The sequence below is a fragment of the Anomalospiza imberbis genome, chromosome 16, assembly GCF_031753505.1.
Source record: "Anomalospiza imberbis isolate Cuckoo-Finch-1a 21T00152 chromosome 16, ASM3175350v1, whole genome shotgun sequence".
Classification (NCBI taxonomy): domain Eukaryota; kingdom Metazoa; phylum Chordata; class Aves; order Passeriformes; family Viduidae; genus Anomalospiza; species Anomalospiza imberbis.
The window spans coordinates 14,512,137-14,539,862 of NC_089696.1; the positions used below are offsets into that span (position 1 = coordinate 14,512,137).

At 64.0% G+C, this 27,726-nt stretch overlaps 1 protein-coding gene across 1 annotated transcript; it reads left to right on the forward strand.

Moving 5' to 3' along the window:
- Positions 1-4,953: 4,953 nt before the first annotated feature.
- Positions 4,954-27,708, forward strand: MYO15A (myosin XVA). Its single transcript, XM_068207224.1, has 64 exons — positions 4,954-8,485; positions 9,314-9,396; positions 9,614-9,677; positions 9,819-9,928; positions 10,110-10,184; positions 10,345-10,435; positions 10,574-10,579; positions 10,908-11,011; positions 11,464-11,527; positions 11,612-11,725; positions 11,891-12,052; positions 12,150-12,263; positions 12,362-12,420; positions 12,648-12,771; positions 12,853-12,948; positions 13,059-13,190; positions 13,441-13,566; positions 13,738-13,815; positions 14,172-14,326; positions 14,452-14,497; positions 14,631-14,755; positions 15,000-15,117; positions 15,206-15,381; positions 15,450-15,534; positions 15,811-15,864; positions 16,032-16,113; positions 16,197-16,327; positions 17,232-17,327; positions 17,418-17,653; positions 18,143-18,321; positions 18,432-18,504; positions 18,660-18,851; positions 19,003-19,097; positions 19,185-19,273; positions 19,353-19,479; positions 19,611-19,672; positions 19,796-19,859; positions 19,944-20,082; positions 20,323-20,413; positions 20,497-20,596; positions 20,801-20,922; positions 21,016-21,075; positions 21,288-21,363; positions 21,705-21,820; positions 21,904-22,022; positions 22,102-22,243; positions 22,468-22,579; positions 22,737-22,811; positions 23,170-23,375; positions 23,443-23,576; positions 23,655-23,709; positions 23,814-23,886; positions 24,094-24,167; positions 24,252-24,334; positions 24,521-24,651; positions 24,792-24,886; positions 25,311-25,388; positions 25,629-25,725; positions 25,828-25,988; positions 26,089-26,222; positions 26,324-26,457; positions 26,803-26,936; positions 27,145-27,285; positions 27,375-27,708. Exons 1-64 carry the CDS (start codon positions 5,096-5,098, stop codon positions 27,474-27,476), a joined length of 10,161 nt encoding a protein of 3,386 aa, XP_068063325.1. The 5' UTR covers positions 4,954-5,095; the 3' UTR covers positions 27,477-27,708.
- The last annotated feature ends 18 nt before the right edge of the window (positions 27,709-27,726 follow it).

A 27,726-nucleotide genomic window follows, 5' to 3' on the forward strand; every position in this document is an offset into this window, starting at 1 on the left:
TCAGCCTCCCCACAGCCCATCAGCCACCCTCCATCTAGCGCTGCAAAGCAACCAGCGACGACTCGAGGCGTGCTTTGTTTAAAATGCATGTTCCAGGCAATCAAGCAGGTTTGATTGGCTGAACATTCCTCTTATAATTTAATTTAGTCAGGAATCGTTTGCAAGGTAATAAAGAGTGACTCTGCCTCCAAATACATTCATTTAATTCAATGAGAGATGGTTGCTGCGGCAGGCTTGCCTCAGCCAGCTCCCCTCACCCCATCACGGTGACATCTCAAAGTGCTGCTCAGGGCCGTATATAAGAGTCACGATCCGCAGTGACAGCTTAATTGTCTCAAATGCTGACAAGGGTCACCCCAACCAGCCATCGGGAGTGGCGCGGAGCCGGCTGGGGAGCCTGCGGAGAGGAGGATTTATGGCTGGCAAATAGTTTTGAATTCCTCTGGTTGCGCCTGCTAAATGATGAACCTGCCCCGAGGGGATTGGGGCTATTGATTGTAATTTGCAGTTAAGCCCTCGCGTTCTGAGGAATCAGCATAATAAATACCCACCGCATTACAGCTGGGACGTGCCTGCCTGGAGGAGAAGGAAGCGGAGGCTTTCCCGGCTCGGGTGCTGCAGCACGATGCTCTCCCTGCCCTGCACTGGGCAGAGCCACAGGCTCCATCGCTGCAGGACAACGCTCCCCAGTTTGGTGGGATGCAGGAGCCCAGTGCTGGAATGGGGAGAATGGAGTGTTGTGAAGGCAGGTGGAGTGTGCTGCTTATCCAGGGAGGAGAGGATGCTCTGATATTTTTGGGGTAATGGGTGCCTAGATCCCTGCCAGAACCTCTGCAGCTGCTTGGTCCCAAGCCCACCTTTGGAGAGGGCTGTGAGGAGATGCATTTGTTCCTCACTCCCATATTCTGTGATTTCTTCTAAACTCCCATTGGTTTGGGGGCCCAAATGGGTCAGGGCCATTTCCAGCTGTTCACATCTGGGCTACACTGAGGCTCACCTACATCCTGGGAGGGATGCAGGACAGTCCAGCTGTGTCACCAGGGGTGCGAGGGACAGGGACCACGGGAGGAGGAGGAGGAGGAGGAGGCGGCCCTCACCCCTGCAGCTCTGTGAGGGAAGATCAGCTCCCATCGCTCTGCTCACGAGTGGAGATGAGAATAATAGCAGTCATCAAATATGCATCGGGTCCCGCAGCTGCCGGGGGAGGGATGGTCCCGCGGGGCCGGCAGAGCACCGAGCCAGCCCCGCGCCATGCAGGGCAGCTGGCTACCCCAGGTGAGTGGCTCGGGGTGCCCCAGCTGGGCGGCACCTCCCCTGGGCTCGCAGGTGCCGCAGGGGCTTTGCCGGGAAGGGACCTTTGTGTGTGATTGTGGTTTTAAAGCGGGCGCTGCTGTTCAGGTTATCCCGGTCAAGGCGTGTGGTGTCCCCTCACCTCTGCCTGTCCCTGCCTGGCTGTTTGCTGTCTTTATCCTCCCTTATCTCACCTTCTGCCTGCCCACCTTCTCCACCGCTCCATATTCCCACTGCCCTCCAGAGCAGAGCAGCTTCACCTGAACACTCCCTCCCTCCCTGGAACCCTCTACCCCATGTTTCCTACCACCCTTTCCCCACATTCCTTTTACCTCGGGGCCGTTTTGCCCCAGGAAAGCTCCTGGGCTTGGCTTTGGGACTGAGGTGATGGCACAGGGCTGTGACCTGGCTCCAGGGCTGCCAGCCAGCATATTCCTGGGTGCACGCCAGCATCGTGCCCAGCTGCTTTGTTCTTCTAGCATCTGCTCTGGCCTATCTCCTCCCATAACACCTCCCTCGTGGGGAGCAGGCAGCAGCTGGCAGGCAGGGATTGTCGTGTATTGCTCATGTGCTGAGTCCCTGTCCTTGTTTTGGAGGCAGGAACTGGAGGGGGTGGAAATTAGCCAGGTCAGGGGGCTGATGTGTGCTTGGGGGGGTGCAAGGAAAGACCCCCATTGTGCCTCGGGGGCTTGGAGGGCTGTGCCATTGTCACACTGCTGGAAGGGTCCAGCTAATCCCTATGCTCCCAGCATCCCTGGAGCTGTGGCTGGAGTGACAAGAGCTGTGGCTGGGCTTCCTCACCTGCTCACAGGTGTTTGAGAGCGGATGTGCGATGATGCAGAACTGGAGACAGGGAAGGGGATGTACTGAGAGGTGCTGCCGCAGCCAGGAGGTGCCTGGGCTGGCTCCGTAGTGCCAGAGCACGGGGCTCCCGGGAGGCACGGCAGCGCCGGGGCCGGCGTGGCGTGGTGTGGTGTGGTGGCACGGAGCCCTGCTCCGGCTGTAACTGGAAACAGGCTGTAAGCAGACCCGGGGCCGGCTGGTGACCGCAGACCTGCCTGAAGACGTGGAGCTGCTGCCTCTGGAGCTCTGCCCGCCGATGCCGGCACTCCAAAGGTACAGTCCTGGGCAGCCGCGCGTCCTGCCGGGCTGGGGCGGGTGAACCCCCAAGGCCAAAGTCTCCATCCCCTCCCTGCATCCAGCCATGGCACAGCCGCAGGCTGCAGCAGTGGCACCGGGGCTGCTCCGGGCCGTGTCCCTGGGGTGAGGTGGCTTTCCCTACCTCACTCATGTGGCTGGAGACATTCAGGACTCACCCGACCAAAGGATGCTCTGGGTACCTTCTACCACAGCCTTGGTACCCATTGTCACCACAGAGACCCCTCACTGCCAGGTTTTGCACCCAGGGTCCCTCCTGTGCACTGCTGCTGGATGCAGCCGTGCCCAGACACCCAGGAAACAGCCACCAAATGTGGGTGCCCCTCCAACCCCCTGCTTCGCTTCCATCCCACTGCACCTGGGCACTAAAGCCTCTTGGCCAGCTCTGCCGTGCCAAAGGCAGGTGAACCAGGGTGAAGAACGTGGCGAGGTGTTTTGGGGTCTGGTATGGAGGCTGGGACCATGGAAGGCAGCATCTGTGTGGGATGAAGCCCCTCCCTCTCCCTTTATTCCCCCTCTCAGACAACCCTTGTCATGGGCAGGGATGCACCATGGGCACGGCCATGGCAACAGCACGGGAGCTGTGCCAGGGCTCTGAGAGCACTGCCGGGGCTGCCCTGCCTTGGGGGACAGAGGTAGGGACTGTGGAGGGCAGTGTGGTGGTTGCAAGGACTGCACGAGTGGTGGGATGCAGGGAGTGACCTGCACCAGCTTTTCACCAGCCAGGTACCCCTTTGCTCTCTGCCAGCAGAGAGAGAAGGGCTGTGTCCCTGCCCGAGGTGGTTCCCTGCCACATCGTGGTGCCCAGGCTCTGTGTGGCCATGCCAGGAGGGTGGGGGATGCTGTGTGGCAGGTGTCTGTGCCCCTGGCAGGGCAGGCTCTGTCAGCCCCATGTGGCTCCGTGGCCGTGGCAGACCTGCGCATGGACTGTGGCAGTGCCAGGTAGGGCTCTGCTGATCCTGTGTTTCTGTCACAGACCCTCTCCTGATGCCTGCCAGGTGCCTCTCATCCCACTCTGCCCCTCTGCCCACCCTGCACTCCAGAGCTGCCTCCATCTGTGCAGACCAGGATGTGTCTATCCCAGAAATTAATGCAGGGAGTAGGCAAAGCCATGGGATCGTGGTGGATGGTGCTTCACTGTAGATGTGGCAGGGAGGGACAAGGTTGGGGACAACACAGTGCCAGGAGGTGCTAGCCTTGGGCTCTTCTGATCCTGGGGGAGGTCAGTGGGTTCAGTCCAGCAACTGCTGCTGGTTCTTTGGTTCTGTCAGCTGCTGCACAGCTGGATGTTTCTGTCTCCCCAAACATATCCCCTGTAAAGGGCTGCAGCAGGTGCTGCCCCTGCCCACACCAGCCTCACTGCTGCGTGCACTGATCCATGTGGGACAGTGAGTTCCCACTGCTGCTGCTTAAACTTTGATGAGCTGCAGGAATCCAGGCCTGGCATTAACATTTGATGTGGTCACCCCGTGCCTGGGCACGTGTGTGTGCAAACACGCTGCTGGCACTGCCACAGGCCACACGTGTGGCACATGCAACCCCTCTTGCCAGCTGTGTGTGGACACGTGTGGCACCCCACACATACCTGCCACCTGGCATGGCATGAGGAGTGCCCCTGAAGGCTCTGGGCTCCTCAGTGCTTCCCAGCAGGGCTGTGGAATTTGGTCTGGTGTTGGGTCCCTCCCTCGCGTCGCTCCCCTTGGGTGTGTTCCCGCTGCTGCCTTGGGCTTTGCAGAATTGCCACCTCTCTCTTGGTGCCGCCGTTCGGCTTCACGGATCCCCGGGCTTCACCCGTCTCCGTGCTGACTCGAGGAAGAGGCTGATTCCTCAGGGAGGGGCAGAGCAAGCCCCGAGGCATGGGGAGGTGGCAGGGTCCCGTTTTGGGGTAACGGTGCTGCCCCTGCAGCGTTCCCCGTGGGGGATGCTCCCAGCAGCAGGGGCCCTTCCCTGCTCCTTCGGAAAAGTCTCGGGGCTGGCGTGGTGCATCCCTTACATTATTCATGCCACCGCAAGCCTGGCGGTTGGGTTACAGCCGCATCCCAGCCACCGGCACCGCGCTGCCGACTCGCGGGGTGCGCGGGAGGCAGGAGCAGCTCCGCCGGGCTGCCCCGGGGCCGGGTCCCAGCGCCCCAGCGCCATGCCAAGCGGGCGGCCACCGGCGCCCGAGGGAGCCACGCACGGGCATGTGCCTCGCCAAACCCGGGCACAGGTAAATACCCAGCCGGGGCAGGCGGCGGGGTCCGGAGCCGGCCGCTGTACCGGGAGCAGGCTCCTGCCGGCACAGGGCATCACCTCCCAGGGCCCCGCCGGGGCCGGAGCATGAGCGCCCGCCACTGCCAGGATGGTCGGCAAGAAGGGGGAGCCCAAAGGGAAGGCGGGCAAAGGGAAAGGGAAGGATGGCAAGAAGGGCAAGAAGGAGGATCCCAACGAGTCAGAGGATGCCTCGGATGCGGAGCTGCTGAAGGCAGAGGAGAGTGAGGAGACTGAGGTGGTGGAGGAGGAAAAGGAAGAAAAGGAGGAAAAGGAAGAAAAGGAGGAAAAGGAAGAGGAAAAGGAGGTGGAAAAGGAGAAAGATGAGGAGGAGGTGGCTGCAGAGGAGCCCAAGAAGGGGAAGGGGAAGGAGAAGAAGGGGTTGCCCAAGGCAGGAATGGCAAAGAAACTGGGCCGTGGGAAGAAGGCGCAGCAGGAGACGGAGGAAGAGGAGGGCGAGAGCAACGCTGCAACAGCCAAAAAGAACACAAAGGGCACCTCCAAGCTGATGATGGGGCTGGCAATCGACAAGAAGAAGAAAGGGGCCAAGGGTGCAGAGGCCAAGGGCCAGCCCAAAGATTCTGTGGAAGCCAGCCCAGCCGAGGAGGAGGTGGCAGCGCCTCCGAAGGCCCGGGCAAAGCGGAGCCTCCGCAGCACCTCGAAGCTCTTCCTGGGCTTCAAGAACCTGGGGCTGCGTCGGCCCAAGAAGGGGCAGTTCAAGAACACATCCCGCTTCTTCTGGGGGCTGCATAAGCACAGCACCAAGAAGAGGAAGAAAAAGAAGAACAAGGCAGTGCTGAAGTCCACCTCCAACCTGATGATGCGCTTCAAGCAGGTGGGCAAGAAGAGGAAGGAGGAGGCCAAGGAGGAGGCCAAGAAGGAGTCACCATCGAGGCCATCCTTCCTGCTGGTGCGGCGGGGCGGGCAGGACCCCGAGGACAGCGCGTTGCTCTTCCGCCGGCGCCCGGAAAGGAAATTCAAGCCCCGGGCACAGGTGCTGAGCAAGGCGGCCGCTGCCACGGGCTGGCTGGCCAGGAAGGTGCTCTCCCGGCGCGGGCGGCTGGTGGGGGGCAGCCGGGCGACTGACACGGCCTGGCTGTCCCGTATCGGTGCCAAGAAGCTGCCGTTCCCCGCGGAAGACGAGATCCTCAGGCACCGGGCCAACATGAAGCGGATCCCTGGCGGTGTTGGGCTGTCGGCGCCCGGCACTTCGCGGCAGGGCAGCATGGTGAGGCGGCCATCCCGGCGGCGCTCCCAGCGCGCGGCCGCGGAGCCGCCAGTGCCGCGCTACGGCTGGGCCGAGGAGGAGAACGGAGCCTACGGCCGCCGGCGAGGCTACGGCAAGGAGGATGGAGCCTACGGCTCCCGCCGTGGCTATGCCAGGAAGGAAGATGGAGCCTATGGGCCCTGGCACAGTCACCCCAAGGAGGAAGATGGAGCATATGGCCCCCAACACGGCTACGCCGAGGAGGATGGAGCCTACAGCCCGTGGCATGGCTACAGCGGGGACGAGGATGGAGCCTACGGCCCCCGGCACAACTACTCCGAGGAGGAGGAAGGCTACGTGCAGAACCCAGCCTACCCAGCAGGGTACGGCTTCGAGGATGCAGTGCCGACCCCCTACTCTGACTACCCTGGCTATGAGACAGAGGAGGAGTATGACTACTACGGGGGGTTTTGGGAGGATGGTGACCAGCCAGGGCACCCCTACGGTGACTCAGAGCTCGAGGATGAGGGACCGTTTGGTGGTGGGTCTCCCCTCAGCCTCTATGACCCGTACAGCAGCGACCCAGAGTATGGTGAGGAGGCAGCGGGGCCCTTTGGCTACAGGGGGGACCCCTACGAGGACTTTGGGGAGCCCTTTGCCAGGGGGTACCCTGGGGGCGAGTACCCCGAGCATCGCATCCAGTACAGCGAGGGGGGGTGGGCGCCACACGCCCAGTCCTCCTGCAACCCCTACGCCCTGGGCCTGGAGGAGATCGCTGAGGGCGAGGAGCCCGAGGAGTGGGAAGAAGAGGAGGAAGAAGAGAAGGAGTATCCTTTTTCCATCCTGAGCGCCTCCTCGCTCCGGGGCATGCGGGAGACGCTGTCCTCCAAGCTCTCCCTCAACAGGAAATTCAGGCTCTTCCCCCGACCCCAGGTCAAGCTTTTCGGCAGGGACCGCCTGGACGTCCCCCTTCCGCCGTCCCCCCACCTTCCCGCCGCCCGTGACGAGGACGACTACGACGAGTACGAGCCGCCGCCGCCTCCGGCAGCCCCCAGCCCCGCGGCATCCCCGGGACGCCCGGTTTCGGCAGCGCGGGCGTGCGGGAGCCCTCTGGGGCAGTTCCTCCAGCGATCCCTCTCGATTCCTGCCAGCCGTCCGCCGCGAGGTGCCGGGGGATTTCGGGGGTCCCGCACCCCCCAGCCCTCCTACAGGCTCTCCAGCCGCCGGCTGGCGGGGATGGAGAGCGCCGGTTTGGGGGACCGGGACTCCTCCCCACCGGCGGGGCCCTGGGGGCCGCCCCCTCCCCGGGAGCCGGGGGCTGCGCGCCGGCCCTCGCTCCGTAACCCTTTCGCCAACCCCGGGCGCTCCTCGTCGCCGCCGCCCGTCCGTCCGCGCCCCGGTAGCACGCGGGGCGAGGGGCCACGGCGATCCCCCTCCCTCGGTGCCAGCCTCCGGCGCTTCGGCCCCGAGTCCCCCACCCCGCCACCGCCCGCTCCGCGCTCCCCGGGGCCGGGGGGGAGGCGCCTGGGGGGCCCCGCGGCGGGGAGACCTCTGTCATCGCGCCGGAGCAGCCCCCCCGGGCTGCCGCTCCCCCAGGCCTGGCCCCGGCTTCCCGAGCCCCCCACCAAGGCGGTGAAGCCGCTGCAGAGGACCCCCTTCCGGGCACCACCGTCCCGCCCCGGCAGCCGCCGCCTCGGCCCCCGCGGCCCCTCCTGGGATGAGGAGCTGCCCCCCTGGCAGGGCGCCCCGCGGGGTCCCGCCGGCGTGCCCCCTCCGCCCAGCCCCGCTCCCAGCACCCCCAAAAGTTTCATCCAGCGCATCGGGCAGCCCCTTGCCGGGATGGCCCCGCACTCCCCACCACCGAGGCCATCTGCTGAAGTGGGGGGGCGCAGCCTCTCCAAGGGGCGCTCCGTGGCGCAGTCCCTGGCTTCTCTGCTCGTAAGGAGCATAGCCCCCACCAAAGCCCCCTCATCCTCACCACCCAGCCGCCTTCCCTCCACTCGCTCGCCCTCCTTGCCCCGGCGCCCATCCCGGCGGGACGGGAGCACCCGCCGATCTCCGAGCCCACCCTCGGGGCGCCGGGGCTGGGCCGACGTCGGGCGCCCCATCCTCCCCTCCAACGCACGTGGCAACCGGAGCCCCTCACCGCCCCGTCGTGCCGCTTTCCCACCACCCCACGGGCGAGCCCCCGGCTCTCCGGCTGTCCCCCGGCACGGCGCTCGTCCCCCGGGGCTGGCGGAGCCCACGGAGGGTGACGGGGCGGCCGGGGAGGAGGGCGCGGGGCGCTACGCGGTGGTGACGCCGCAGGTGCAGAGGTTGGGCTCCTTCCGGCGCGCATCCCGCATGTACAAGCAGCACTGGTCCACGCAGCACGTCGTGCGGGTGCGGGAGATGCCCGACGCCTGGACAACCGAGCAGGGCCTCCCCCAGCAGCCCACCCAGCGCGGCCGGCGGTGGGCGGGCCAGTGGGGAGCCGACATCGCCCGATACCTGTGCCAGCGCTCGCCGGCGGGCGGCTGGCGGGACAGGCACCCCTGGGCAGACGGGTACCTGGGCAGCAAGCAGCCCTGGCGCAGCAAGGTAACGCCCGCGGGGAGCCCCCTCGGGGGGATGGAGCCGGGGGTGAGCTGGCAGCTGGCGGGACCCGGGGCAGGGTGGCGAGTTGAGGTGCCTGATGGCTCTCCCGGTGCAGAGGGGTTTGCAGTGCCCAGGGTGGCTCTCCCGGTGCACAGGGGTTTGCAGTGCCCAGGGTGGCTCTCCCGGTGCACAGGGGTTTGCAGTGCCCAGCGTGGGGCTAAATGGCTGTGGGTGGTCTGGGTGCTGGCGGGGGTCCTCCCGTGGGGAGCAGACCGCAAGAGGGGATCATCACCGGTTGTGTGTCCCCCCCACGAGCGGCCCCTCTGGGGACACTTGATTCTGGCGTATGGAAATGCAGAGACCCGATCCGGCGGGGACAGGTGCAGGTGGCACGGTGACCCGGCGGGGTGTCCGCTTTCCTGCCCACCCCCTGGCCGGGCGCCAGCGCAGCTCCCGTGTGACATCTGTCCTGTGTCACCCCTGCACGTGGCCGGGGGGAGCAGCTGCAGCCCCCTTCCATCACCTCCACTGAAGGCCCACGGTGAGCGGGACCGGGATTCCCAGGACCAGGTTTTCCTGGGACCGGCCCCAAGGTGGCCTTGGTGACCTCGTGTTTCTGTGTTCCAGCACTGCTGCTCTCACCTGACACACAATGCTCTTGCTGGGAGACTGGTTTTGGGGCTGTGGGGTGTTTTCCTGGGGTTCCAATGCTGACTGCGTGTCCCCTGGTGTGGGGCCACAGATGGTGTTTTGGGGTGGTGGTGGTGACTGGGTGGGACAGCTGAGGGTGTTGGCACATCCCTGCTACGATGGGCTGGTTGCTCCATGCAGATGCAGTCACTGTGCAGCCTGCCCATCGTAAGGTACCAGGAGCCACAGGAGGAGGATGGGCTGGAGGACATGACCCAGCTGGAGTGAGTGTCCCTGTCCCCTACGCCATGACTCAGTGCTGTGGGGGGACAATGGGGCTGCAGCCCCCCATACCCCTGACCCTGCTATCCCACCCCATCTCATCCCAGTATGGGCTCTGCTTCAGCCTCCCGGGCCTGGAGATGCTGAGGACTCTCTGGGCACAGCAGATACTCCCTTGTCCCTCTGTCACCCGCTAATTCAGCCTCTGCTCCATGCCAGGGACCTCCAGGAGGCTGCAGTGCTCAGCAACATCCGGACGCGGTTCGAGCGCCAGCTCATCTACGTAAGCTTAGGGGGACACAACATCCCCCAAAGTTGGGGTGGGGTCTTTGGGGAGTCACCCCCCGCCAAGGGCTCGCAGCCAGGACCTCTCGAGCCAGGACCTGCGAGCCAGGGCTCGCAGTGTGGACTCTCTCTCTGGCAGACCTACATCGGCAGCATCCTGGTGTCGGTGAACCCGTACCGGCTCTACAACATCTACGGCAAGGAGCAGGTGCTGCAGTACGAAGGCAGAGCCCTGGGTGAAAACCCACCGTGAGTACCAGGCTGTCCCCAAACGCCCTGTGGGGATGGGGTCACTCCCACCCTCCGTCCCCCACACTCGGATCCCGCAGCAGAGCCTGGGGAACCCCGGGTCACTGGGTGCTGGAGCGGCTGGGGGTCCCTGTGCTGGGCCGGCGTGGCACCTCCCACCCCCTGCTTCTGCCCACCCCAGGCACCTCTTTGCCATCGCGAACGTCGCCTACTCCAAAGTGATGGATGCCAAACACAACCAGTGTATCGTCATCAGGTGGGGCATGGCTGTCCCCATGCACAGCCTCTAATCAACGCCACCCTAATTGCTGGGTAGCTGCCACCAGCCTGGCTTGGCCCTGGGGATGGGGTGCTGGGGGGGGCATCCCTTGCTTGACTGGTGATGGCCCCAGCCATGCCCCTGCTCTGTGTTTCAGTGGGGAGAGCGGCTCAGGGAAGACCGAAGCCACCAAGCTGATCCTGAGCTACCTGGCAGCTGTCAGCCAGAAACGCAGCACTGCCCCACAGGTAGGGTGCTGCCTTGGGGACATCCCTGAATCCCCATGTCCCCATCATCTTCTCCCACCTCCAAGTGCTCTTTTCCATCCCTCCTCACGGCTCTGCTGCTCTCTCCTTGTCCCAACGCTTCCACCTGGACCATGGCAGATAGAGGTACCGAGGGGACATGTGGGCTGGGATGGGTCAGGAGGACAGAGAATTGTGGTGGCAATTAGGGGGCCGTGGCACCCCAGCTGCAGGGGAAAGATGGGAGGGACAGCAGGAAATCAGTGCATGCACACAGATGGAGTGCTCTCTTATATCCTCATTTAACCTGGCTGTGGTGCACACCTCAGATTTGGGCACCCATGGGTGTGTGAGTGGAACATGGGGTGGAAGGGAGGGTGGCAGCGTGTCAAAGGGGGGGCCCTAGCCTTGGAGTTGCCCCGTGGTGTGTTGGGTGCCCAGGCTCACCCCCCAGCTCTCCCCATCACCATGACAGATCCTGGAGGCGACCCCTTTGCTGGAATCCTTCGGCAACGCCAAAACCGTGAGGAATGACAATTCCAGCAGGTTTGGGAAATTTGTGGAAATCTTCCTGGAGGAGTAAGTAATGCTGAGTAACCCGTGTGTGGCTGCTCCCACCCCATGTCCCCCGCTGCCCCAGGGCTGTCCAGCCCAAGCCAGCCCCTTGTCCCTTGGCTCTGGGAGGACACATAGGGATGTTTTTGGGACAAACCTGGTGTTGGAAAGGTGATGGCACCTGAGGACACGTGGCTGTCCCTGGGGTAGGGGCAGGGATGCTGTGACCTGGCTGGCATATTTACCATTCCCAGTCCCCATCCCTGTCCTCATATCCCATCCCATCCTCTCTCGGCCCCACTGATCCTGACAGGGGGTGCCCCATATCACCCCTGGACACAGCCAGGTGCAGACACCTCTCCTTGCCCACCCATCCCTGGTGGGGGGGCATCTGGGACATGGCTGGGTGCATTGGGGGGCCACAGCCCCTGCCCACGCCGAGGTTGCCAGCCAGGTGCCCACTCTCACCCCTGCAGCGGCTTGATCTGCGGTGCCATAACCTCGCAGTACCTGCTGGAGAAGTCCCGCGTGGTCTTCCAGGTGTGTGGTGAGGGGGTCCTGGGCTCTGCCCCCCACTCTGCCCCCTCTGCCACCCCCTCCCCAGCTCTGCCCTCTGCTCTCCAGGCCAAGAGCGAGCGCAACTACCACATCTTCTACGAGATGCTGGCAGGGCTGCCGTCCCAGCAGCGGCAGCGGTACTGCCTGCAGGGCGCCGAGACCTACTACTACCTGAACCAGGTAGTGTGTCCCCTCCCCGGCCTCCCACGGCCTGATTTTTGGGGGGCTGGTGGGTTCCCGAGTCCTCAATGTGTGGATGAAGAGGATGCCCAGGGCAGGGTGACCCCCCCATGCCGGGTGCTGACCCCCCCGGGACCCACCGATGGACCGAGGGGGTTGTGCCAGGGTGGGAACTGCGAGATTCCCGGCAAGGATGACGCTGAGGATTTCCGCCGGCTGCTCAACACCATGGAGGTGCTGAACTTCAGCGTGGACGAGCAGAACAGCATCTTCCGCATCCTCTCCTCCGTCCTCCACCTGGGCAACGTCTACTTTGAGAAATACGAGGTACCCCGTGGGGAGCCAAGCTGCGCTCCTCGGGCGTGATTTGGGATGTGGCAAATGGGGGCTCTCACCAATGCCACGGCATCGCCGTGTCCTGCAGACCGACTGCCAGGAGGTCGCCACGGTGGTGAGTGCCACGGAGATCCGGACGGTGGCTGAGCTGCTGCAGGTGTCCCCTGAGGGCCTGCAGAAAGCCATCACCTTCAAGGTGACGGTGAGTGCAGGGGGACACAGGCTGGGAGGGGGTCTCTGGGCCCTGGGGACCACCTGGGCGGATGTTGCTGGAACCCCATCATGCCATCTCCCAACCAGGAAACGCAGCGGGAGAAGATTTTTACCCCTCTGACTGTTGAAAGCGCCGTGGATGCCAGGTAGAGGGACGGGAGGCAGCACTGCAGGAGGGTGTGGGGGGGTCTGACCCCCAGAGATGGCGTGGGATGTGAAATGCCAGCTGGGAAAGGGGATGATCAGGTTCCCCAGTGTGGATTAGACTCTGTGGTGATTAAAACTGATGCTGTGGTGGGTGCTGGCTGTGGCAGTGGAGTACACTGGTGCCATTCCAGAGCTCCAGCACTCTGCTCATCTCTCCCCTTCCCAGGGATGCCATTGCCAAGACCCTCTACTCTCTGCTCTTCGGCTGGCTCACAGACCGCATCAACAAGCTGGTGTACCCACGGCAGGAGGCTCTCTCCATTGCCATCCTGGACATCTACGGCTTCGAGGTGAGCAGGATTCATCCCACCTCCATCCTGGCTCAATCCCAGCTCCATCCTCCCAGGCTCCATGGATCTTCCTTCTTGCAGGACCTCAACTTCAACAGCTTTGAGCAGCTGTGCATCAACTACGCCAACGAGTATCTGCAGTTCTTCTTCAACAGGATTGTGTTCCAGGAGGAGCAGGTGGGGCTGCTGGGCAGTGCTGGGCTCTGCCCCAGTGCTGGGCACTGCCCCAGTGCTGGGCACTGCTGTGGGGCTGGGGGCACAGGGCTGACCTGGTGCCCACCCTGCAGGAGGAGTATATCCGGGAGCAGATCGAGTGGAAGGAGATCCCCTTCAGCGACAACCAGCCCTGCATTGACCTCATCTCTCAAAAACCCTACGGCATCCTCCGGATCCTGGATGACCAGAGCTGCTTCCCCCAGGTGAAGGGCTGCCTGGTGATGAGGTGCAGCCAGCACTGGGAGGTCACTGTGGCTGGGGAATCACCATGGCCCAGGGCTGCTCTTCTCCTGGGCTGTCCTGGACAACCTGGGAAACCCCCAGGTTTCTCCAGGCTAGATAAGCCCAAAGAATCACAGAATGGTTTGGGTTGGAAAGGACCTTGGAGATCACCTATCTCCAACCTGCTGCTGAATCGCCTGAGCCGTGTGTCACTCCTGTGTCCCTTCCCAGGCCACTGACCACACGTTCCTCCAGAAGTGTCACTACCACCACGGGACAAACCCACTCTACACTAAGCCAAAGATGCCACTGCCCGAGTTCACCATCAAGCACTATGCAGGGAAGGTGACCTACCAGGTGTGTGACATTGGGATGTCCAGCAGGGATGTTAAGGCGGGTTAAAGAGGAGGTTGATCCTGCACCAAGGAGACAAACGCATCTCTGGGGGTCTGGCTGGGACCTTGGAGCTCCTTGCCTCACCTTGTCATCCTGCCAGGCTCCTCACCGTGAGTTTTTGCTATTTGCCAGGTTCACAAGTTTTTGGATAAAAACTATGACCAGGTCCGTCAGGATGTGCTGGACCTGTTCATCAGCAGCAGGACCAAGGTAGGGCTCTGCCTGGTGCTGGCTCTGGGCATCAATAGCCCCCTTCCATACATCCCTTTCCATGTCCCCAAGCATGTCCCCATGGCCAGTAAAACCCAGGGGGACCAGAAGCAGAGGATGCCGCTGGTTCCACCCATGGGATCCTGTGGGCTTTGACCCCTCAAGCATTTGGCAGAAACAGGCACATGGGCTGCTCCTGTGCTTTGTATTATCCATATCTTCATCCCCATCCCTATCCAGGCAATCCTGCCACAATTAGGGCTGGGCAAAAAAGGAGTGGCCGGGCTGTGAAGAGGATGTGGGAGAGCTGCACCATCCCGGCCACCTTCCTCTCTAACCTTTCCTGTCTCCCCAAGGTGGTGGCCAACCTCTTCTTTGGCCATGCTCAGGTGATGGCCCGGCAGAGGAGCCTCATCAGGAGGAGCAGCACCAGGACACGGCGGTACAAGGCTCCTACCGTGGCCGCACGGTTCCAGCAGTCGCTCCTGGAGCTAGTGGAGAGGATGGAGAGGTCAGTGTGGAGAGGGTGGGCAGCCAGGCCGTCCTCTGGGCTGTTGGGAGCTGGACTTGAGCCCGAGGTGCCTGGGCTGGCTTTGTCTCCTGTTCCCCGTGGCTGACAGGGTCTCTGTGCCACAGGTGCAACCCCTTCTTTGTGCGCTGCATCAAGCCCAACAACAAGAAGGTGAGAGCCGGGGCTCTCCTGCCGCTGCTGGTGCCCGTGCCGCCTGCCCCGCTGGCACTGGGAGTGTGTGGGCACACGGTAGGTGGGGGTTTGCCCATGCAGTTGCTGATGCTTCTCCCCATCCCCGCCTCAGGAGCCAGGGCTCTTCGAGGCTGACGTGGTCAAGACCCAGCTGCGGTACTCGGGGATCCTGGAGACCATCCGCATCCGCAAGGAGGGCTACCCTATCCGCATCCCCTTCCTTGTCTTCATCGACAGGTGCCTGGGGACCGTGGGTTGGGCGCTGCCATCCCAGCCAGGGGACACCACAGAGGTTGTGGATGTTTTGGGAGCAGCATTTGGGCTGGGGTTCCCCCACAGTGGGAGCTGGGAACCCCTCGTGTTAATACACAGCTCTGGGAGAAGCTGCATCTCCAGGCGCAGTGTTTGTCACACCCAGGGAGGGTCTGTGCTGGTGTTCCAGCGTGGTCTTGTGTGGTGACAGTGTCATGGGCTCACCCAGGTATCGCTGCCTCGTTGATATGTGGTCCAATGTCATTCCCAATGGAGCCAACTGTGTGGAGATGCTGAGGAGCCTCTGCCCCGTTAACCCCAGCATGTACTACGTCGGTGTCACCAAGGTACTGTCCCAGGAGGGGGCTTGGCTCTGGTCATGCCCTGGGGGTGGTGGCCAAGGTGGGGAGCTCATGGCCTCACCCCTGCTCCCAGCTCTTCCTGAAGGAGCAGCTGTACCAGGCGCTGGAGAGCAAGAGATCCCGTGCCCATCACCTGGCCGCGCTCACGCTCCAGCGCTACGCTCGCACCTTCTTCATCAAGCGGCGCTTCCGCTCCCTCCGCCGCAAGATCGTCCTCCTGCAGAGCCGGGCGCGGGGATACCTGGCCAGGTGGGGGTCCCCGGGGGTGGCGGGTGGGCACAGGTGGGTGGCAGAGGGTGACAGGTGCCCTCCTGCAGGCAGCGGTACCGGCGCATGCGGCACACGCTCATCAAGTTCAGGTCACTGGTGCACATCTACGTGAACCGCCGGAGGTACCTCAAGGTGAGGTGGGGCCTGTCACATCCCAGGGGGTCCAGGGGACCTGCTGCCACCCTGCTGCATGTTCAGTCTGGAGAGGACACAGTGGCATCCCCAGATCGCGAGCCCCCCCACGTGCCACACTACCACCTCCTCCGTGTCCCACTGGGTATGGGCAGTGCCCTTTTGGGCTGAAAACCCTGCTGATATTGGGGAGGGGTCAATGGCAACCCAGGGTGCCGAGATGCCTCAGGGTCTCCCTTCCTCTGGTGGGACTCAGCATGGCTGCTCTGCTTGCAGAGGAAGGAGGATGCTCGCCGGCGGGCCGAGGAGGAGAAGGAGCGAATGAAGCAGGTAAAGATGTGCGGCCCCGGGGGTGAGAGCACGCGTGTGATGCATGTGCAGCCCGTGTTGCTGTGCCCTCACCCCTGCCCATCCCTGCGCTCCTGGCCGCGGCACCCGTGGGTGCCGGGGCAGGGACCAGCACGGCAGGCGGGCACATCCCTGTGCTGCGGCGGCAGGAGCTGACGCGGAGGGAGGTGGTGGATGTCACCCACCTGGAGATCCCGGCCGAGCTGATGGGGCTGCTGGAGGCCGCTGCAGGTGAGCGGCTCCCGCACCGCCATCGCTCCCAGCCCCTTGTTCCCCTGCCGACGGCCGTGCCGTAGCTTCCCGCTGTGCCGCAGCCGCTCGGGAGGTGAATGCCGGCTGCGTGGTGCTGGTGCCGCCGCCGGCGCTGCAGCCCGACCCCCAGCTCACCCTCCCGCTCGACATCAACGACTACCCCATGGCCAAGTACGTGCGGGGCCACTTCCAGGTAAGGTGGGCGCCGCGGCCCGGCAGCGGGGAAGCTTTTCCCGACGGGCAGACAGCTTTTGGGGAGTCCCTGGCAGCCCGGTCGTGGTGGAGCAGTGAGGTTCAGGGTCCCCGTGGTGGCTCCCCGCACTGTCCCACCGGGGTCTGCCTCGGCTCCCACCCCGGGGACACCACGGGTAGCAAGAGAGGCTGGATCCGGGGTGGCTGTGGTGCTGTGGGGAGCTGGCTGCCACCTCCCTCCCTCCCCGTGGGTTCCTGTCGTCTCCAGAGGCCGGGGGGACCCTGCTGAGGTTATCGGAGAGAGACCCGCTGAGCCCTCCTGGACGCCCGACGCGGGGCGGATCCGGAACGCTGGGGCGGGAGACCAGGTCGCTTTGCTCCCGGGACCCCGGCCCCACCCACCGTCACTTTGCCCTATTCCTCTTCCTCATCCCTATTTTTGCCCTGTATTTCCCAGTCCCCGGCATCCTGAGTGACAGCACCGGGGCTGGATAAGGCTCTCAGCCTCGCCAAGGTGTTGCCATGGAACCACAGAATGGTTTGGGTTGGGAGGGACTTAAAGACCATCCAGTTCCACCCCCTGCCATGGGCAGGGACACCTTCCACTAGACCAGGTTGCTGCAAGCCCTGGCCAACCTGGCCTTAAACGTTTCCAAGGATGGGGCAGACACAGCTTTTCTGGGCAACCTGTGCCAGGGCCTCGCCACCCATCTCTGGTGCTGCCAGCACAGCCTGAGCCCCTCCCTGCCACACTCCCAGGACGCTGCTGGCCCCATCCTTCACCCCAGCCCTCTGGCAGCCCCACAGGCTCCACCCAGCACCAACACCATGCTCAGCACCATGGGGCCAGCCCCTCGTGGCCTGAGGCTGTCCCCAGGTAGCCATGGGTGCGGGTGTCACCGCAGGAACCTGCATTTGGGATGCTGACGGCCCCACTGAAAGCCCCCCTCACCCGGCTGGATGAGGAGTTGTGCCACGAGGCTCTCAGCCTCTTCCAGCTGGTAGGTGGGATGGCACGGGATCCATCACCGCAGTTGCCTGCCCGCTCTGTGCCCGGGGTCAGAGGGAGGACCTGGCTGTCCCTGTGGCAGATCCTGCGGTTCATGGGGGACCCGGGGCTGGGCGGCCCGCAGGAGACCCTCTTTGGCAACTACATCGTGCAGAAGGGGCTGTCAGTGCCGGGGCTGCGGGACGAGCTCCTGGCACAAGCTGCCAACCAGGTGTGGAGGAACACCAACGTCAACAACGAGGAGCGGGGCTGGCTGCTGCTGGCCACCTGCCTCAGCGCCTTCCCCCCGTCCGCCGCCTTCGACAAGTACCTGCTCAAGTGAGCTGGGGATGGGCTCTGGGAAGGGGAATGGGCATGGCTGGGACCCTCAGGAATAGACTGGTGCTCATGCCTGGGAACACTGCTGGGGCTTTTCAGGACTCTCCTGGCACCTGTGGCTAAGGTTACTGCCTAGGCCCCAACTGGTTCCTCCACGATTGCTTGGGCCAGCCTGGCACACATGGCCAGGTCCTGTTGGGAATGCTCTGAGGTCCCTTCAGGATCCCTCTGGCCGAGCTGGCATATGTGCCCATGTCCCTCTAGGCTCCCCAGGGCCAGCCTGGCACATGTACCCAGGGATACTGGCCAAGTCCCACTAGAGATGCTCTGTGATCCTTCCAAGATGCCTTGGGCCAGCCTGGCACCTGTGCCCAGGATGCTGTCGAGATCCCTCCAGGGATGCTCTTAATCCCTCTGTGGTCCCCTGTCCCAACCTGGCACACGTGATCCTGCCCACATCCCTCCTGCAGCATCCTCCCTTCCCCTCAGGTTTGTGTCTGACTACGCCTTTGCTGGCTACAAGCCGGTGTGCCAGCGCAAGCTGATGCACGCCATGGCCCGCTCCCAGCTGGGCGCCGCGGCCGCCCGCACCTTCCCACCCTCGCTGCTGGAGTGGACAGCGAACCGGCAGCAAGCCAGCATGGCCCTGGACCTGCACTGCTTCAACGGTGCGGGCAGCGTGGCGCTGGGCATGGCGCTGGCGAGGGTCGGTCCCAGGGGGACCACCCTCACGGGCACGGGGGACTGGTGGCACCTGCTCATTGTCCATCCCTCCCAGGTGACCAATTCTCCTGCCCCATCCACTCCTGGAGCACAGGCGAGGACCTGGCAGGGGATGTCCTGAAGCTCAGGTACGTGCTGGCTTGGCACCCACCCGCCCCGCAGGTCACGGTGTCACCTGGGGCTCTCTTCGGTGTCCCCAGGATCTGGGAGCCTGAATGTCCAGCTCGTGGGCAGGGTGTCCCTGTGGAGCGTGTGCCTATCCCCAGTGTCTGGCTGTTGGCAGAGGGCTGGCAGAGGGCTGGCGTGGCTGGTCCGTGGCTATGAAGGCGGGTGCCCAGTGGGCTGAGCTGGCTGGACACGACTATGTCCTGGACCTTGTCTCTGACCTCGAGCTGCTGCGGGGCTTCCCCAGACAGAAATCCTGCTTCCTCATCGCATGGGATGGCACCGAGAGCCACAGCAGGGACAGCCGGCCGTAGGTACCCGGGCAGGGATGTGTGCCCCACTGTGGGGCTGGTGGGGGGAACCCTGGCACCAGGCTGGATGAGTGCCAGGGGTGGGTGGGCTCCTGAGGGGAAACCTGGCACCCAGTGGGTGCTCGGTGAGTGCATCCTCCCTCTCTGCAGGGTGCTGGGACATGGATTTGATTTGGATGAAGTGCCTCCTCCCCCAGCTGTGAAAGCCCCCACACTGCCCTCCATGGAGGCGTATCACCCCCATGGTAGGGCATCGTTCCCCCCAGCCCCTGTCCGCCAGCGTTGTGACAAAGCCCTGCCATGGCAGTGGTTCATGCCTTGTCCCCTCACAGATGGGGAATTTGGGGAGCCACGCAGCCAGAAGGGTCTGGACCGCTACCTGGACAGTCTCTTTGACCCCGTGCTCTCCTACGGCAATGGGGTGAGAGGGGTGTCCCCCTGCCCGAGGCATTTTGGGGTGCAGGTGACTTGGCCACTGTGTCCTGATACCTGTCCCCCAGGAGCTGGAGAAGCCATCCATCCTCTCGCAGAGGCTGAAGGGAGGAGGTGGCGTGGGAGGGGGGAACAGTGGCACTGATGCCACCCGGAGCGAACCTCCAGTGGCTGCGGAGACGCGTCAGCCGAGGGGTGAGCGCCTCGAGCACTCCCACATCCCCAGCCAGCTCCCCGCCTCAGTTTCCCTGTCTGATCCCTGGTGTGGGGAACATCCCTGCACCCAGAGCCCCACAGCTCTGACTGAGCTCTCTTTGCTGTCAAAGGCACAGAGCCAGACCCGTCCCCACGGCGCCGGGCAGATGTCAACCAACCACCCAGAGCCCCGGTCAGTACACAGGGCCGGGAGGGGTTGAGTCCCTTCTCTGCTTCAGGGCACCTCTCTGGGGCAGCCCCTGGGGATGGGAGCGGCTGGAGGTGCCAGGTGTTGATAGCATCGTGTCCCTTGCAGGGCAGAGCGACAGAGGGGACACCAGCCCACATCCCCCAACCACGGCCCTACTCACAGAAAGCCAGTAAGGGGTCCCGGTGCCACGGGGTGGCCACAGGGGCTCGTGGCACTGAGCCAGGGCCCCTGAGCCGTGTGCTTGGCTCCACAGCAGCCGTGGGCTGGCGGTGGCCGGGAGAGCCAGTGCGGCATTCCCGGCTCAACTCGGAGCACTTCCCGCGGCCCACGCACGACATCCGCAACATCATCCGGCAGTGCCAGCCAGCCCCGCGCAGCTCCCAGCCCCACAGGTACACACCTGGGTCCCCAGCCGAGCCTCGGGCTTCTCCTGCCTGGGGGTGCACGTGCTGGTCCTGATGCCGGGGTGTAGGGAATGATGGGGTGTAGGGAACGATGGGGTGTCCCGAGTGATGGGGCTGCAGCTGGTGCCAAGTAGAGGGAATGCTGGGATGCAGCTGGTGCCAAGTAGAGGGAATGCTGGGATGCAGCTGGTGCTGGGGTTCAGCTGATGTGTGATTCTGTCTCGGCAGCAAGCTCTTTGGGAAGAAGCTGGACCCCCATGAGGAAGCCATGCAGATCCTGAAGGAGCAGCTCTCAGCAGCCCGGGTGCCATCAGCTGGGGTAGGGATGTGGCCGCCCCCGTGTCCCCCTGACGAGGCTGGGGGTGTCACTGGCACTGAACACAGCCCCTCTGTGCCTCGCAGGGGGGGCCCAAGGACGTGGTGGCTGCGGTGAAGCCGGTGCCAAGTGCCAGGTACCAGCTGCGAGCACCCACAGGACGTCCTGCAGCCACACAGCCCCCAGGTATTGCTGGGCAGAGCTGTGGCACTGGGGGCACCACGGCGGAGTGAGGCACTTCACCCTCCCACTGGCACGGCTGATGCCTGGTGGGATAACTGCTGTGTCCGGCTCAGCCAGAGCGCTGCTCCCCGTGCCTCAGTTTCCCCAGGTGAAGGCAGCTGTTGGTGGTTCCCCCTGGAGATCGCAAGGCTTTCTGTCCCTTTGCAGTCTTTGTCTCACGGGAGCTCCCGTCCGAGGCGCAGCAGGTCCAGACCCAGCTGCACCGCAGCTGCAGCGAGGACTTCTACACCTACCACAACGTGCCCTGGAAAATATTCATCCGGAAGGAGGTACAGGTTATGGGGACGCTTGGGGACAGGTTGGTACCAAGGTCCTACCGGGACAAGGGGTTTACACCAAGCCCTGGTCTCTCTCCTTGGCAGGTTTTCTACCCCAAGGACACCATCAACAACCCACTGCTGCTCGACCTCATCTTCCGGCAGGTGAGGCACCGGCTGGCCCCGCAGCCCCCCGGGGCTCCCTGGGAGATGGGGTGATGATTGCCCAGTGGGGTGATGACTTACTCATCCCGCTGAGGCCACCCTGCCTTCCCCTGCTGAGCTGCCGTGGAGGAGCTGGGGCTGCTGCAAGCTGGGGCTGGGGGGGTTTTTGCTCCTCTCCACACAACCCCACTGCTCCTCACCCCCTTTCCCAGATCTTCAATGATGTGCTGTCTGACACCTGCATCCGGATCAGCCACGAGGAGCGGCTCCGCCTGAAATCCCTCTTTGGTAACCCTGTGTCCTGCTGCTCCCTGCCTGGGGGCTCACACCCAGCCTCTCTTGAGCCTGTCCTCATCTCCTGGGTATCTATCTCCAAGCTAGGACTGGCTCTGCTTAACCTTGGGTAGTTTTGCCTCCAAAAGCAACGACCGCCCCTGTAATTTAGTGCTCCACAACATCACAAGTTGTGTCAGGTCTCAGCCAGCTGCTTGGGGGACACACATCTGTCCCTGCAACACAGTCCTGCCAGGCATGGGAAGGGCATGAGCACCCCTGCTTTTGTTGGGAGCTCTGTCCACATCCTCTCCAGGCAGGGGGTGCTCACGGGAGGTATTTCCCCCTCCCCACAGCGGAAAACAAGCTGGACTCCTTCAGCCCCGTGGCCACCGAGAATGTCAAGAGGGAGATCATTGCCGCGGCCCGGGATGGCTGCGAGGTGTACTTCTCTCGCCTCTTCCCTGCCACGGTGAGGGGCCAGCTGTGGGGCAGGGCAGCGTGGGGGGCACCGCGTCACCGTGCCCCTGGCTGAGGTGCTGTCCTGGCCCCCAGGGCAGCGTGGGGACGGGTGTGCAGATCCTGGCTGTGTCCCACACTGGCATCAAGCTGCTGCGGGTGGTGAAGGGCACCAACGTCCCCGGGGAGCAGCTGCGGGTGCTGCGGGCCTACAGGTAGGGGTGGCCAGGGTGGGGTGGGTGCTGTGGGTGCTGCAGATGCCAGGTGTTTCAGCCTCCCCTCGCCCTGTCCCAGCTACCCCGACGTGCTCTTCGTGACCACCCCATCCAGGAACATGCTGGAGTTCAACCTGCGCGGCGAGAAGCTCATCCTCTTCTCCCCCAAAGCCCCCCAGGTCAAGGTCATGGTCGACCACTTCATCACAGAGCTCAGGAAGGTGGGGGGTGCCCTGGGGCCAGGGTGGGTTTGTCCTGGGGGTCAGACCCTGCCCCTGTGCCTGCGTTTGGGAGGTTGGGGCGGGCAGAGGAGGGCATGCTGCGAATGGGACCGTGGCTGGATTTGGGGGAATGGTGCTGAGGCTGCAGGTGCTTGAAGTCCCTGTGCTGGGTGGGGTGTGGGTGTCCCTACGTGCACGGGCTGTGCCAGACCCCCTGTGCCCAGGACTCCCAGTATGTGGTGGCCGTGAGGAACTACAGCCCGGAGGACGGGGGCCAGCTCAGCTTCCACAAAGGGGACATCATCCACCTGCAGTCACTGGAGCACCCTGAGAGAGGTGAGGGACCCCCAACGGTCCCCATGCCAAAATGCCTTTGATGGGGGACACAGGGGCAGCAGACTGCTGGCTTGCCCTGCCCTGGAGGTGGCTGTGTACTTGCCTTGCATCCTGTGACACCTTATGTCCCCATGGTGTCCCCATGGTGTCCCTGCAGACCACTACTATGGCTGCGTGGTCCGCAAGAAGGTGATGTACCTGGAGGAGCTGAAGACAGGCACCCAGGATTTTGGTGGGTGCCACACTGTCCCTGTGTGTGTGCCTGAGCTGTGTCCCCTCCTGGGTCTGGGGCACGAGGCAGGGTCCTGCCTCTGTCACCCCTCAGCAGGATGATTTGGGGTCTTTTTGGCACTGACCTGCTCCCCTGCAGGTCCCATCCTGGTGCCACCCATGTCCTTCAGGGGACAGGCTTTGTGGCCCCTGGTCTATACCTTTCCCTTGAGTGATGCCAAACTGCAGCTGCTTCCAGCCAAAACCCCTGGCCAGATCCCTGCAAAGGGCTGGGGGTGCAGAGGCAGGAGGGAGCAGAACTTTAGGGGTGACCCCATGGCTGCCAGCCCGGGGCCATCCCCACGCTCTCTCTGGCACAGGGTGGAAGTTTGGGGCCATCCATGGCAGGTCAGGGCTCTTCCCTGCCGAGTACGTCCAGCCCGTGGCGGCGCCCGACTTCGTCCACCTGCCTGCGGAGAGGAAGGAGCCGCCCCGGGACAAGCAGGGCAAGGTGGCGGCTTCGGCGGCCGTGGCCGTGGCAGTGGCCTCCACTGCCGCCGCCCAGGAGCTGGACCGCAAAACCGAGGTGGGTCCTGGCCCGGGGCTGCCCCCCGGTGCTGGCTGTGCCCGGTGCCCACTGCCCCGCTCCGCAGGTGTCCCCAGCCAGTGCCACCTTTGTGGAGGGTCCGGAGGGAGATGGTGTCGAGCAGCTCAGGGATGTCACCGGGGCCTGTCCCATGCTGGCCTTTGCCCAGCGGCATTTCCGTGCAGCCCGACGTGGGACCACGTGAGTGTCCAGCGGTGGGACAGGGGCATGCCATGGTGGGGACACCTGTGCCCACCTGCTCCCTTGTCCCTCTGCCAGGGACTCCCGTGGGATGAAGGTGCCAAGTGTGCTGGAGATGCTGACGTTCACCAAGGTATGGGGAAGTGGAGTTCTGGGGTGCCCTTGTCCTGCTGTCACCTGCAGGTCTCTTTGAGGTCCCGGCAGGGTCCCAGAGCTGGCCCTCTCACCCTGCTCCAGATTCCTATTCAGGAGTCACTCATTGAATTTGTGGATGGTGGCCTCAACAAACTGGCTGCTGAGGCTTTCCAAGGTAGGCAGGGGCACGAGTGTCCTGTCCCCTGTCCCTCAGTCCTTGGAGGAGGGTGGGGCTGGACTGGGATGGGCAGAGGAGGTGTCCTAGGGGAGTTTAGCTCTGGTCCCACTGCTCCATGGGCCCAGGATGTGCCCCCCCAGGAGAGCACGTCCCTGGGGGAGGGACATGCTGACCTGTGTCACCGTGTGGCTTTGTTGTCCCCAGCTGTGATGAAGTTCATGGGTGACCACCCCCAGCGGGGGCAGACAGAGCTGGACATCGTCTGCACCATCCTCAAGGTAAATCCATCCCTGGGGCGGTGAGTCCTGGGGGTGGCCTGGGCAGGGGGTGGCAGAGAGGTGGCAGCTGTGCCTGTCCCCCAGCTGTGTGCGGAGCACGAGGTCCTGCGGGATGAGGTGTACTGCCAGATCATCAAGCAGATCACCAACAACACCAGCTCCAAGCCGTGAGTGCCTGCACCCATGTGGGACAGCAGAGGCTGGCACTGGGACACCTGCACCCCTGTCCAGGCCAAGCTGCTCCAGCCTCGGGGGAGACCCGGGGACCTCATCTGTGCCGAGGGCTGTGCTGATGGGTGCCACCGCGGGCACCCTCGCCCTGCTTAGGGCATCAGCCCTGGCTGTTCCCACAGGGACAGCTGCCAGAGGGGCTGGAGGCTGCTCTACATCCTCGCTGCCTACTACAAGTGCTCTGAGGTGCTCCGGCCCTTCCTCCTGGCCTTCCTGCAGGATGCCAGCAGGCACCCGGAGCTGCCTTTCCATGGTAGGGGCCGTGCACACCCCAGGGTGCTGGGTATACGGTGGGAAAGGACACCCCAGGTTTCACAGAGCTCAGAAGGAGCTCCAACAGAGCCAGCGTGGCAGCTCTGCCCCATCCTTCATCCCGGTCCCTGCTCCTGCCAGGCATCGCCAAAGCCTGCGAGCAGAACCTGAGGAAAACCCTGCAGTTCGGCGGCCGCAGCCTCTTCCCCAGCAGCATGGAGCTCAAGGCCATGGTGGTGAGGCCAGGGGCTCGTGGGTGCCCGTGGGGTGGAACAGGGCTGGTGTCAGCTTGAGATCCCCCCCAGCAGTTCTGGGTACCCACATGGTGCCAGGTTCTCCCTGTGGGCTTGGGATCTCCCTCAGACACCACCCTGGAATGGAGGGTGATGCTTTTTGGGGGTCTCCCCAAGAGAGCACAGGCCTTCTTAGGGTCTGCTTTTCACCACTTCGGGGCTACCCTGAGCCTTCAGGGGTCCCCAGTGGGGATGGAGCTCTGTGGACATGGAGTGGGGGGTGGGCATGATGGTTCAGGTGGAGAGGATGGGCTTTGGATGATCCCAGTGAGATGGTTCCTCAGGGATAGCTGCAGGATTTGGGGTGTCCTGTGGGTTCTTGCTGTGTGAAGGGTCCCCCTGCACCCCAATTTGTCCTCCCATGCAGGCTGGACGCAGTGCCAAGCGCCAGCTCTTCCTCCTGCCCGGCGGCATCGAGAGGCACCTCAAGATCAAGACGTGCTCGGTGAGCCAGAGGGGACAGGAGGTTCAGTGCACCCCAAGATCATGGTGACACCTCAGCTGTGGGCACCCAGAGGGTGTGGATGTGTGGGGGGCTGCACCCTTTGGCTGTCCCTGCTGCGGGACTTCATCCTCTGGGAAAAGCAGATCATCACTGGGATGAGCCTCAGTGCAGGCCAAGCTGGTGGCCCCGAGCACAACGGGGGGACGTGGCAGTGTCCCAGCCACCCGTCCCTGTGCCCAGGTGGCTCTGGATGTGATCGAGGAGCTGTGCTGTGAGATGGGGCTGCAGAATCCAGAGGCTCTGGAGGAATACATCCTCTTTGTGGTGACCGACAGAGGTGAGGAGCTGGCAGGGATGGGACAGACTGGACAGGACAAGCCAGGATGGGACAGCCATGCGGGCCGTGTGGTGGCCATACTCAGACTCCTGGGTGGCACAGGGCAGAGCGTGCGGCCACTGACCCGCCGGGAATACGTCCTGGACGTGGCTGCCGAGACGGAGCCCCGGGACACCAGCTACACCTTCTGGTGCCGCCGCGTGGTCTGGAGCCAGCCCCTCAAGTTCGACAACGAGCTCTACGTCACCGTCCACTACAACCAGGTCGGGCCACCCCATCAGCCTCCCCCAGGGCCACCTCCCTGTCTCCCTCAGAGCGTGCCCTGTCCCCAAGCCGTGTCCCTGTGCTCTGTCCCCCTCCCAGGTGCTCCCTGACTACCTCAAGGGGCTGTTCACCGTCCTGCCGCCGGCGAGGCCGGGAGAGCAGCACTTCCCGCACGTGGCCAAGCTGGCCGCCCTCCAGCACCGAGCCAAGGACCGCCACCACCTCCCCACCGCGTAGGGCAGGGGACGGGGCACCTGGAGGGGGGGGAAACACATGTCCCGTGGGCTTTGGGACCCACTGGCCAGCGCTGGCCCTGACCTCGGGCTCCCCACAGGCGGGAGATGCAGGACTACGTCCCTCCGCAGCTCTTCCGCCTGCTGAAGCCCCAGTCCTGGCTGCAGATGGTGACCCAGCACGTGCAGCAAGCCCAGGCACTCAGCGCCCACCAGGCCAGGGCACAGTTCCTGGGTGAGGGGACAGCGATGGGCACGGGGAGGTGACACCCGCAGGGAAAGGATGCAGTGCTCATGAGGAGGACATAGTGCTAATGAGGATGTAATGCTGCTGGGCATGCCATGCTGCCTGGGGGGTGAGGATGATGGGGATGGGATGCTGCTAGGACAGGCAGCCCTTGTCCCTGCACAGAGCCTGGGGTGCTGCCCATGCAGGATGGATTGGCAGGACAGGACAGGCTGCTTCCAGGCCCCACCCGGGACACTTATTTCCCTTGGCTGCTCCTGGGTGCAGGCCACCCTGGGGACTGGGCAGATGGGGGTGGCAGTGGGCACTGAGAGCCCGTCCTCCACCCTGCAGGGCTGCTGAGCGCCTACCCCATGTTTGGCTCGTCCTTCTTCTACATCCAGAGCTGCAGCAACAACGCCATCGTTTCGCCCTGTATCCTGGCCGTCAACCAGAACGGCCTCAACTTCCTCAGCAAGGAGACCCACGTAGGTGTGGGGCCGTGTGGGACACGTGGAATCATGGAATGGCTCGGGTTGGAACAAACCTTAAAGCTCATCCAGTTCCACCCCCTGGCCATGGGCAGGGCCACCTTCCACCAGACCAGTTTGCTCTAAGCCCTGTCCAAGCCGGGGTTCCCAGTCCCCTTAGAGGGGTTCCCAGGGCACACGGGCCACCCCCCTGTCCCCCTCCCAGGAGCTCATCGCCAAGTTCTCGCTGAATGAGATCCAGTCCACGCGGACGCAGCGCCCGGCGGCCGGATCCAGCTCTCCCTACGTGGAGATCACACTGGGAGACCTCCTGGCCCAGGGCATCACCCAGCTGCAGCTGGAGCAGGTCAGGGACACCTGGGGACATCGTGGGGGCCCTGCTGGGGCTCTCACAGCGGTGGCACGGCCACTGCCCATCGGTGTGTCCCTCTCCAGGGCCTGGAGCTGTGCCGCGTGGTGGCCGCGCACATGGAGAGGCTGCTGGGTGCCCGGGAGAAGAGGCTGACGCTGCCACCCAGCGAGATCACCCTGCTCTGAGCCCGCCATGGCCCGGACCCCCGGCATGGGGGACAGAGGGTGCAGTGACCATGGGGTGTCCCCAGCTTGGCCAGTGGCAGCTGTCCCCCTGGCACCAACCTGCTGTTGTTCTGGGGTTTTATACACGCTCAGGAGCCCGGCATGACTCGGTGTCCGTGGTTTTGTGTTACGCTCGCGGCTGCAGGGGGGATGCTGCCCCTCGTGTCTGATTCCCCATCGATCACCATGTGTTTCCTGTTCCCGTGCCTCA